The sequence below is a fragment of the Stigmatopora argus genome, chromosome 5 (genome assembly GCF_051989625.1).
Source record: "Stigmatopora argus isolate UIUO_Sarg chromosome 5, RoL_Sarg_1.0, whole genome shotgun sequence".
NCBI classification, from domain to species: Eukaryota; Metazoa; Chordata; class Actinopteri; order Syngnathiformes; family Syngnathidae; genus Stigmatopora; species Stigmatopora argus.
The window spans coordinates 11,873,619-11,885,109 of record NC_135391.1 but is presented as its reverse complement, the minus strand read 5'-3'; the positions used below and the strand labels follow the sequence as shown (position 1 = coordinate 11,885,109).

Sequence of the window (11,491 nt, the reverse complement as noted above, 5' to 3'; positions counted from 1 at the left end):
TTTATTCCACCACAATTTGTTTTATTTTCCCATCTATAAAATTAACCTGTCAGTAATGTATTAGAATAAAAAAAATCTTATGATAAATATGTTCTGACAAGGTGACACCAATGAAAATTATGTTCGGCCAATGTTTTATTCTAGTGAATTTCGCTACAAAAAAATGCATTAGCTTGAACAAAGCTGCAGAAATGATGAGAAAGGAAAAATGGTAACTGAATTTTCGACAGCTTTAAAATAAATAACTGACAAATCTCTATCTTTGACCACTGACTTGAATTGGTCAGTTTAAGAAGTTGCAAATGTGATTTAAAAAAACAAAAAGGAATTTGTTGTTCAGTATCCATCATGCAAGGCTCGGTTGCATTTTCATACAACCACCGCTTGTATTTCCTCCACGTTCATCATCTCCCCGTCCAACTCCACTTCCACCTGAGCCTGCGCCACCTCCTCCTCCTCCACCACCTCCTTGGAGGACATACGGACCATTTGGATCTGTAAGCCGGCCTGTTTCAGTCTCTCCACATCCTCCTCGCACATCTCTGCAACACCTCCACCCTCCACCATGACTGTCGTTGTCTCCTCCATCTCAATCACCTCAATAGGATTTACTGTGACATGCTCAACCTGGATGCCGTCATCCAGTAACACCGTCTCTGTGGTCTCGATGTTCTGCGTGGTGATAGTGAGAGCAGCTGTGGCTGCGGTGTCAGTGACAACCACCTCTTCAGTCGACTTTTCCTCCTCATAGGAGTGTATGTCTTTGAGGTGGGCCTTCAGCTCTTGGGGGTCAGTGAACCACAAATCACACATTGTGCAGTGGTTGGGCTTATCTCCAGTGTGGCTCACAAGATGGTCTTTGAATTGGTCCCAGCTGTTGAACACACTGCCACATACCTGCAGAATAAGGGGGAAAAAAATCTTAACAAGGTATCGCCAGGTACTTAAATTGTCCTAAACGTTTCCTCCTCTCCTCTGTTGAACAAATTCAGCTTCCAATTTTTTGGCATATTGCCCACCCCTACTTCAATGGCATACTAGATTTCCCAAGACGGAGGACTTACTCTAATTCTTATTGACATTTTCCCTACATCATTACATGAAAACGTGATACCTATGTTGGCATGTACCTGGCATTCGTAGAGCTTTTTGCGTCCTTTCTTGGCTCCGGCGCCATTTTGACAAGCCGCCATATGGCACTTGAGGGTGCTGTTCCTTGCAAACCGTTCATGACAGTCTGGGCACTCGTATGGTTTTTCGCCTGCATATAAGATAAAGAAAAACGAACAAAATGAAACCACAAATGAAGTACAGTAACATGACTGACTGAAACGCCAGAACAGACGATCTGTTTTTCATCTTACCAGTATGCTTTCGAAGGTGTTCTTTATAGTGTCCAAAGTGGTCGAAGTGCTTCTTGCAGTATTCACAAGTGTGAACTCTCTTTGGGTTTTTCTGGTTTTGGGCCAGCTCCTCTGCATCAAAATGGAAAGTGTTCAGGTGCTGATTCAAGGCACCCTCCCGCGTGTAGGCTTTGCCACAATGGCTGCAAACGTGTTGCTTCTTCAGCAGATTGAGGTGCGTTTTCAGGTGCTGCTTAAGGTGGTAGTACATCTTGAAGCTTCGGTCACACTTGCTACAACGGAAAGACTTTTCCAGTTGGGAAAACTGGACTTGCGCTAGGTTAGCATTCTCCAGCACCTTAGAGGCAGTAACTGTTTCTTCCTGATACAAAACTTCCTGTAACAACAGACAAAAGCATACCACAAAACTCTTTAATGCTCAAAGAAAAGAAAAAAAGAGACGAAACAATCTCAACTCAAGTGTGAGATAAGTGTCCGAACGTAGTAGTACTTTAAGCTACGAGTGTTGTAATTTTTCCCTTCATGTCATGAACTGTAATTTGTTTTATATAGCAGGGTATCTCATTAAACAAAGATACTCTGGCTGGACAATAAAAATAAGTCACCATCAACTTGCACATTAAGATTTTACGGTAGATTGGACAGCATGAAGCTTAATTCACCTCTTCTAAATCTTCTTTCTTCATTACTTGTATGGATGATTCCTCCTGTTGATACTTGCTGGTAATGTCAGCAAGGAGCGCTAAAGCGGAGTCATTTGACTGAGAATTCTTTGCCGCATCCACCACTTCCTCCAGTCCAGACTCCTCCACTACAACTGCACCGTCTGCTATCATCTCTATCTCCACCTATGAGAACACATACAGGTCAACCTGAACTTGACATCAGCTAAGTGTTGAATGAAATTGCCGTTCGGATAAAGTTTTATTATCTGTGACAAATGCAAAAATACATACCTGCTCCCCTTCCACCGTGGGTAGGGCTTCTGTGATGACGCAAGATGTCTCAGCAATTTTCCTCTTTACACTGCTGGTCTTTGGCGTCACGGAAATATCATTTATTCTACAAGAAAAGTCATGTTTGCTTGATTTTGTACACAAAAATAAAATAAAAACATTATCCGGGGGTTGACATATGTTAACATCAACACAATGACTAATTTTAAAAAAAGCGTATTTCCAGTTTAATGTTTTCCTTTGTGTGGTTAAAAAAAAAGAAAGATTTTTACTCCATTAATATCCTGAATCACAATATACTACTATAATTCCAGTTTTTAAGCAGAGTCCCCTTCAAACACTCACTTGTTTGTGAGTGCTTTGATGGCTTCCTGCATCTGAAGGTATTCGGCAGCCTTCCAGATGTCGAAGGCTTCTTCCTTTCCGGCGACAGCTAACGTGGCTGTGTACGTGAACTCCATCAGTTGGCGAAATGCCATGTTACTTACACCTGTAAGAGAAGAACAAAATGAAAGAGTGGTGAAGGTTAGGACTATACAATTTTGTCAGGATTTCCTTTCCGGAATTCTTGATGATATAATACCCGAGTTTCCTAAAATGGCCTTAACACAGAGACATTACAGAATATTTGCAATTAGTCTAAGGCACGTAAACACTGGACTTACTAACATGCAACATGACAGAGGCTAACCCAGTCCTTATGTGGGACCGTAATGACATTTTAAGCGTGAAAGACCTTATTTGAAGTACCTTCAATCTCCACCAGGGGTTCTTGCGTATAATCTTGGAAGAACTTGTGAAAAAACTGACTGCACGCTGCCAACACTGCCTTATGTGCTCGGAATTGGTGCCCTAAAAGAGAAATTATGATATTATTATTATTTAGGCCATTGCAGATGTACAACACAAAGGCTTAATTTGCACCGTGTGGTTCATTGCTCAATTCGGATAGGTGTCAAGGCTGCACATTCCGGATAAAAACTATACTACATGAATTGAGCTATTCAATACGCAACGGATATCTGTTTATGTGAGTGCAGTAAAACACATACATCGAATATACTTCGTCAATATAAGTTTGATGTCTTTGATATACAAGGAGCGGTATAGTTAAAAACAATACATCAAATATAGGAAATAAGATCTGGCCACTTGTCCCGCTTCCATCAAATATTGAATGTTTTTAATTCACTAACCATCAACAATCAAAGTGATGTCTGTGAACTGGTCCAATTGTCGCTGTTCATTCAGTTTGTCCATCATGGCTTTGTAATGAGCAGGAAACTCATTGTCTTCTTTGACTTCAGCCGCCATTACTCTCTGGATTCTTTACTAAGACAAAATAAAGAGCACATTTATGAGTAAAAAGGTAACACATGGATTTAAATCTTGGTGAACACATCACAATGTACATAACAGTGCAAAAGTCTTGGAAATCAATACACTAGCTGCGTAAAAACATATAACTCTACTTTACTTTTATAGAATATTGTTTTGTTCACAAACCAAAAAGAAGCATGTGTGCAACATGTAACAATGTGTAGATGGTAGATATGAATAACATCATCACAAAAGGCTGTCATTGTGTACAGACTTATTTTGCAAAGATGAAGAGTGGCAAATATTAATATAGGATTGGAAACACTAAGATGAACATGCCCAAGGTCCATGTAAGCCATCCCATGAATCCTGTTATCATCACTGTTGTTGCTCTCTCATTACTGTATACATTTTAAAATGAAAGACAACTTTTAATTCCCAAAACTTTTTCAGCAGGGTACTAGTCTCCTGAAATTTTACCTAAAAAAGGGGTAGAATATTATTAAAACTGAACCCATGTTGAATGCTACGCGGTCAAAAAGTGCGTCTTATTTTACGACGTTTAAATGTGTTTTACATGCACAAATACTCCTCAGTAGGAGTGTTTTGATTTCATAATCGCAACAACTCCAACATTTAGAAAAATGAACGAAATACCTAAAACACTTTAGGGAGAAAAGTTTTAAAATAATAGTAATTAAATAAACAAGGCATTAAAAAAAACAACGCTTTTAATCTGTCGCCCCTGGTTCGGTTCCGATCCCAGAGAGCTAAATTGGAAAATTGCTTAATTGATAGATATCTAAGCAAAAGACAAAATCTAAAAACAAATTAAAACCCCAGGAAAATGCAATTTAACAGACTGATAGTGGCCCAAAAAAGAAAACATCATGCTAGCATTATCAGTCGTTGACTTCAATGTTAGCGCGCTGTGATGCAAAACACTAAAATGGATCACACCAAAACAACGTACCTGTGCCAAATAGATAAAAACGCTCATATCTGTGATCAAAGATGGTCAAAATAACCATAAGACCCCAGCAGAGTTTTACAAATACCATAGACGGGCCCCTTAGCATGCTCGCCATTTCGCGTTTGACAATCAACATTACGTCATCAAACCGCGCATTAAAATACACCTTTTCCCGGACACATTTTCCGATTCTGAGAGCTGTGAGTCATAGCATGCGACAAAAAGGCAGGGTTGGTCATACCTCAGCGTCCTTGATGGCGGTTTAAATAGTTTTTAGGGTGATAATTCCTTCGAGTCATGTAGCATGGTTGTGCTTCTGTAGCTTTCTCCAAAAAGGGCGGTCGTTGGACGAAAAGGCCTCGGTATCCCAGAAGCCTTTGCGGTGTTAAGGACGCCTCGTTGCCTTAGTTACTGGCGACCGACAAATCAGTCGCTTGTTGTTGTTATTGATAGGAAAAAAAATGATTCATTTAAAATTCCATTGTGTTTGCACAGGGTGCAATATGACATTAATGCTAAAAGAAAAAAATGTACTCTATGGTTTCCTTAATCAATAAACGTTGCACTATACTGTATCAGACATTGAAATAAAGAGTAAGGTTAGGGAGCGTCTGGTGTATTATTTTTACTTGGTCAGCAAAATGTCTAATCGCGTCCTATCCATTGATCTGTGAAGATAATTTTGAGTTTGCTTGTATACACCTCTTGTAGCTCAATTGCACATTCCAGAAAATTTATACTTAAGGCTGGAGGGAAAAAAAACAAGTCATCATCTATTAGCTATGCCGATTTGTTAAGAAAATGATTTTCACTCAAATATTTCTGGACTATTTCAGCAACAAAACAAAACAAAACAGAAAAAAAGTTCATTTTCCTGATTATATGAAAAATAGCAAATTGTGTTAATATGTACATCATAATATTAAATGGATGGGTGACACTTAAATCAAACCCAGAGAAAATCAATTTGTGGTAGACTTTCTAAGATTGTTTCCTAACAGAAGTACTGTGTCAGAGCCATTGTCTGTGATATGAACATTTGAAATCCCAGAATATGAAGACGAATCATAAACTCAACCACATAGTCCGGATGGACAATTGAAAATAAAAGCTAAAGATACTGTGCTTTTATGAAATTCTCTTGTTAATTTGAATCCGTGTTCCACTGTTGACAAAATCAGACTGCTCTTTTACATATTTTAAGGTTAGCCAACAAAAAAGTGCTGGTGTTAAACAGTGGCCACACATTTGCTGAATGCTTGCACAGGTTGATGTGTCCTGTGTGGCGCCTTCATCTGTCAATAAGTTACATTGACCTTCGGGAATCATCTATTTTGGCAGGGCACCCTGAATCACATGCATTTTACTTCTGGATCTTTTCTACTTATTGGGCCTATCTGCTTTACGAACAAAAAATGAACCTAAGCAACTTTGTCTTTAGATCTATTTAAAAATTATACAACATAGTTTGATTGTTACTGTCCCAGTTAATCTTATCAGTTACAAAGGGTCCACTTGTCTGACGTTGTGCAAGACTTGTGCAAGAAAAAATCTTACCAGTTCCTTGACCAGAAAATGTATGTCTGTTCAATACAATACCGATTGATTTTGTTTTGGCTCTTACCTTATTCAAGGATCAAACCCCACAGTTGATTTGGTTGCTGAGCACATATGAGTAAAAAAAAGCAAAAAGGCATTCACATTTACACTTGACAATTTAAAATCTTTATTACTCCTAACATGCATACTAACATGGAGATTATGCAGACTCAACATGGAAAAACGTTCTCCATAAAATAGATCAGTTATGCCAGTTGCTCCAGAAGCATAAAATAGGCTGCCTGTCTTTAAAGGGACTTTGCGCAAAAAAGCTGTCCACCGTTCAGTGATCCACCTTGTGTTGCACAACCTGTTTTTAAACTTTTTTTTACCCCTATTAAAAATACATAGTATTTAAAATTACAATAGAAGTGCATATCATCATTTGACATATAAGGTGTCGACTTTATGGGGTCAAAAAGTGCTCCATCAGCCAAAAAAAAAGTTCATCTTTCGACCTTTGGCCTGGTTTTGAAACAGGCAGATAATAAAAGGAGGGGAGCCGCTAAGGGAGACTTGTTTTTGTACAAGGGGTTGCTGCAACTCAACGACGTGGAGAGGAAACCTTTCAACAAACAGGTATAAGACACATTCTAAAGGACATTTTGGAGTATTCATAGCTTTATTATTTGGTATTTTCCCCAAACATTAATCCAAAATATATTTTTTGACTGCTTAAAAGCTTTCATCATGATTTTGCAGTTGAAATGTTCCTATTTACTTTAAAGGGAGTGCAGCATTCTTATAAAATTTGACTCTTTGGAGTTAAATTTTGTATCTTCTCACACCGATGCAGCTAGGAAAATTGCTTAGTTTTTATGCTATTATTGAATAATATTTGATGCTGACAAAACATTGCTGAAAATTAAAGTCCTGTTGGAGGTAATAATGAACACATCAGCTGTTAATATATTTATTAGTGTATATAGCAAGAATTGTTCTCTTTTTGAGACACGCAACCATTCACATTCAGGTGCACCCTAAGGGCAGTTTCAATTCTGTAATACATATTCCGCCTCATTTATTTGCCTGTGAGCCAATGATGAAACGTGTTTAGAATATGGGTGGTGAGGTTACCTGAAAAAAACCCACACAACCACCACAACAACATGCAAACCCAAGATTTGAGCTAGCAATCACAAAACTCTGAAACTGAATGGTAAGTATTCTCATCTCCAAATGTGTCGCCCTCAGCAGGTAGGAGAGGTGAGGAGGTGCAGAAAGCATGTGGGCGAGCCTTAGGCTGCTCCTTGCTCTCTGCCTGCTCCATGGGGGCGGAGCAGAGAGTGAGGGGGTCGGGGGGCCGCGCTGTCAGCCACCACCTGACTGGAGGATCGGTTCGGAGGAGCCCATGAGGGGAGCGATGGGACGGGTGACGGTGGTGGCCCTTTTACAGGCCAGCTGACTGTTCTGCTTGGTGCAGGCATCCAGGTATATAATTTAATATGTACATAATGTCTAATAAAAATGTATATTTGTCACTCTCAGTTGTCGCCATTCAACCAGTGACACAATATGCATTATGTTTCACTTTGAACCTTCCAGTTGAAAAAAGATTCAATTATAAGCTTTATAAAAATGTGTTATATTACTTATTTTACACTATCTCCGTCTAGAATGGATAGCCTGCGCCTGCAGATGGAGAGTCTGGGTTTGAAGGATGTGACGTACATGGTCGTCAACCATCAGGGGACGCAAGCACAACAGCTTCATCCCATGCTGGAGACGAGGGTGTCAAACAACATTGCACTCTACAAACAGGAAGATCACCAGCCGGACGTGTGGAAGCTTCTAAACGGAGTCAAGGATGACTTTCTCATCTATGACAGGTTTGAACAACCGGATGTCATCTGCATTGTACAAATTACTAAGCTTACGACAATACTTCAAAAACTAGTTTTGAAACCATCGAGGGTGCTGAAGCCAATCCCAGCCTGACTATAAGAAGGAAGCGAGCACAGCCATAATTGCCACAATAACTTTTTTTTTCTGGCCAAGCCTTGTCTGGCCATGGTACTCCGTCAGCGAAACGTCTTTAGGCGAATCATCCGGCCACGTCTGGGGATAATACAGCACCAAAGCCATCCATATACATTGGTGAAATGAGATGTCCAGCGCTGTCATTAGCACCCAATGAGTCAATTATAGGAAGTTATGAAATGTCACTATTAATGCAAGCCAGGGTTCATTCTTTATCACCTGATCCAGTGTCAATCAAATGTGTTAGGCCTTCACTGTATGAACAGAACTCAATAAATATCCATAAATTTGCCCCTTTTAACTCTTTGCCATTAGATGTGGACGCCTCACTCACCAGATTACACTGCCATTTTCCATCATTGGCCAGGGCCACATTGAGAAGGCCATCAAGGAAACGTACTGCAAACGCTTATGTGGTCCCTGCACATACGAGGTATGGTGACGATAAAGCATGTACACTACCTATCCTTCTCATCTTAATATATATTCACTCATATTTTTCTTTCTTTCGGTTTTGTGATTGACCCCATTGCTTGTTCTATTGATCGAAAACCACTGATTCACATAAACTTTTGTCATGTAAAACTTCCATAGAGTGCTGAAATCCCACCAGAGTGTCAAGTAAACAGAGAAGAGAGTCCCGATGCTGCTCCGGCCGTAGATGAAGAACCTGGACACCATCATCACCAACATCATGGGCATCATCACCACCATCATCAGCATGCGCACCACGGCCACGACACTAGTGCGGGTCATCAGCAAGGAAACCACGAGGTGCAACACCTAAGTCAACACAGTGTAGGGCCACACGCTCATGAGGCGCAGCTCCAGGCAATGCCTCAGGAGGCGCAGGGGTTACAAGTGATGCAGCGGCCGTGAGGCCCTGCAAAGTCGAGGTGAAAGCACAAGCACGGCTGACGTTGGACGGCCGGTTCAGATGACGTCTCTGATCTAGCAGCCAGCTGATGCTGACACTGACGGAGGCTCATCGGCGAGGCCAGTGAGCTAAGCCTGTGACACTGTCAAGAGGCGTTACCCGCCACGTGACGGTGACACGGGCCGGACGAGGGCAATCACATAAGTGAGACCTGACAGTGACGCCCGTCACACACTGACTGACAGCCGCCTCAGCCTGATCAGTGAGCCTGACCACCAGGGGTCGTGAGCTGAGAATGAGGCCATCTATAAAGCTGGCCACTATGTCATTCTCATATAGAAACCGCAGCTCACGTCACCTCTTGTCTAGTGGGGTCGCCATATTCCCAAATAGCCATTTTCTCCCAAATGGACCCTTGCATCTTTTATGAAACCAGGTGCAGAAACTACGCTCTAGTGGCATCTGGGTGAAGTCAGGATGTCAGGGGTGGGAGATCAGTCATTATGGAATGTGGCAGACCAGCTCTTCTTAAAAATGAACCGTAGGCATCCCATAAGGGGATAAATAAATACATACATTTTATGACACCATCAAACAAAATCGTAAAAATAATTCATTCATCTTCCAATCTCCATCTTCCATCTTTCAAATAGGGCTGCAAAACCAACCCTTCGCAATTTGCTTCATAATTAATATATGTTGAAAGATCAATGTAAACAATCATTTCTCGGCAATTATGTGAAAATTGTTTACTTTCTGTGGAACACCTGATAATCACTAACCCTGAATTAAAAACAATTGGGAGGAATACCACAAACAAATGTAATATGTAAGGATGGAAACAGGAATATAGCAACCAGGCTGAATCAAAGTTTTTTTTATTTAGCTTCCTTTCTTTTGCCTTTTGACTAGTTATAACAACCACAGAACTTTTTCTTTTCTGTACTATATTATTAGATTATCAGAGCCAAAAGTCTTCACTGTCACAAAGAGGAGAATGGAAGGCAAATTGCATTTTAATACAAGCTCTGCTAAATGATGGTTTTTGTGGGAAGGTCAAATGTCACCCAGAAATCTGATGTCTACACAGACAAATGTATTGAAAAGAGAGAGTAGGAATGATATATGTGAAAGGACAGCAGAATAAACTTTTATTGGCTCGCTTCTCTTGTTTATATCCTCCTTTTTGAAAGAATTGCTAACATGAAATATAGATCGAGATAGGAAGAGAAGTGTATATAGTGTTAATGTGTGTAATTCTTTTTGTTTTGTTATCTAAGACTGGCAATGTACCAAATGTGGCCAGTAGATGAAGACAAAGATCTATTTAAAAACAAAAACGCAATGACAACAGTTAAAAGTGGACTCCCCACACATTGAATTTAAAAAAAAAGTCATGTCAAACATTTTGAGATTAAATGGAAATAATTGGTTCATGGAACAAATTGGAAATTCTGACAAATACTGACAATTTTTTTTACAATTGACACTTTAGCACTGCTTACTGCCATCAGAACTTTGCATTTCTTTTGCATAAAATGCAAATACATTTAATGTTTAAATAATTGCTCAACAAATATTACATTGATTTATTTTCATTTTTTCCAAAGTGGGATACACCTATCAACACATTATGAGGGATAAAATGTCTTTTTACTTCTCTTTTATGCTTTGTGTACTCCAGATGGCAAACACATTGCACTATTTATACAGTATCTATAAAAACCCTGTCTGTCAGCAAGTCATTACTCAGCTAAAGTACTACTCTCCAATCAGACATGGCTCTTTTACTGTTTACTGCTTTATTTCAACTGAGCGTTGACCACATATATATACTCACATGATAGCGATCCTTGACAGATCATACAGGACAAAAACATTATAAAACCTAACTCACAACACAGGATGATCAGTGAAGACAATTTCAAGAGACACTTGATCATAGGGCCTTCAATCAGTTGATAAAAATGCTTAATTTAGCCCTATTATTGCAACAACAAAAAAACTGATATATGAATGACATACCTGTCAACCTCTGCCGATAACTGCCCTTATAAATGATTATTGATTCCCCTTACAAACCCCCCAAAAACCTTACAAACACCGTACGAGTCGTACGGTGTTTGTAAGTTTTTTGGGGGGTTTGTAAGGGGAATCAATAATCATTTATAAGGGCAGTTATCGGCAGAGGTTGACAGGTATGGAATGATAATAGAGCCATCCAATATTACTTGTTTCAGTAATGACATGTTGTCCGCCAAGAATCATATTACATCACTTTCAGCTTGGTGCCATGTATCTATCTGCATGTCCTGAAAGACTGTATTCCAGAAAAGGTCAACAAGCAAGCAGAAGTGATGAGTTAGGCCAAGGTGCCCTGACGATGTGGGCGTAATAGGGTTGAAGATCCAATACCAGGGGG

The 11,491-nt window shown here is 39.8% G+C and overlaps 3 protein-coding genes across 5 annotated transcripts in view; 2 read left to right on the top strand and 1 right to left on the bottom strand.

Annotated features, from left to right (window-relative positions):
- LOC144074626 (uncharacterized) overlaps window positions 1-11,491 on the top strand; it is a 282,179-nt gene that overhangs the window by 141,901 nt on the left and 128,787 nt on the right. The gene's annotated exons all lie outside the window — the stretch shown is intronic.
- Window positions 118-4,971, bottom strand: znf131 (zinc finger protein 131). Of its 2 annotated transcripts, none has more exons than XM_077601721.1 (9): window positions 4,855-4,971; window positions 3,517-3,652; window positions 3,071-3,172; window positions 2,666-2,810; window positions 2,321-2,426; window positions 2,027-2,212; window positions 1,365-1,740; window positions 1,131-1,261; window positions 118-897 (listed from the first exon to the last, which is right to left on the bottom strand). In XM_077601721.1, exons 2-9 carry the CDS (start codon window positions 3,632-3,634, stop codon window positions 370-372), a joined length of 1,692 nt encoding a protein of 563 aa, XP_077457847.1. In that variant the 5' UTR covers window positions 3,635-3,652; window positions 4,855-4,971; the 3' UTR covers window positions 118-369. The 2 variants fall into 2 exon arrangements, with proteins under 2 accessions (XP_077457847.1, XP_077457848.1); XM_077601722.1 differs by having other exon boundaries at window positions 3,517-3,647; window positions 4,855-4,873.
- selenop (selenoprotein P) lies at window positions 6,669-10,233 on the top strand. 2 transcript variants are annotated; one of them, XM_077601411.1, is made up of 5 exons: window positions 6,669-6,791; window positions 7,410-7,643; window positions 7,829-8,041; window positions 8,508-8,625; window positions 8,787-10,233. In XM_077601411.1, the coding sequence occupies exons 2-5, from the start codon at window positions 7,438-7,440 to the stop codon at window positions 9,069-9,071; spliced, it is 822 nt and encodes a 273-aa protein (XP_077457537.1). In that variant the 5' UTR covers window positions 6,669-6,791; window positions 7,410-7,437; the 3' UTR covers window positions 9,072-10,233. The 2 variants fall into 2 exon arrangements, with proteins under 2 accessions (XP_077457537.1, XP_077457538.1); XM_077601412.1 differs by having other exon boundaries at window positions 6,719-6,791; window positions 7,407-7,643.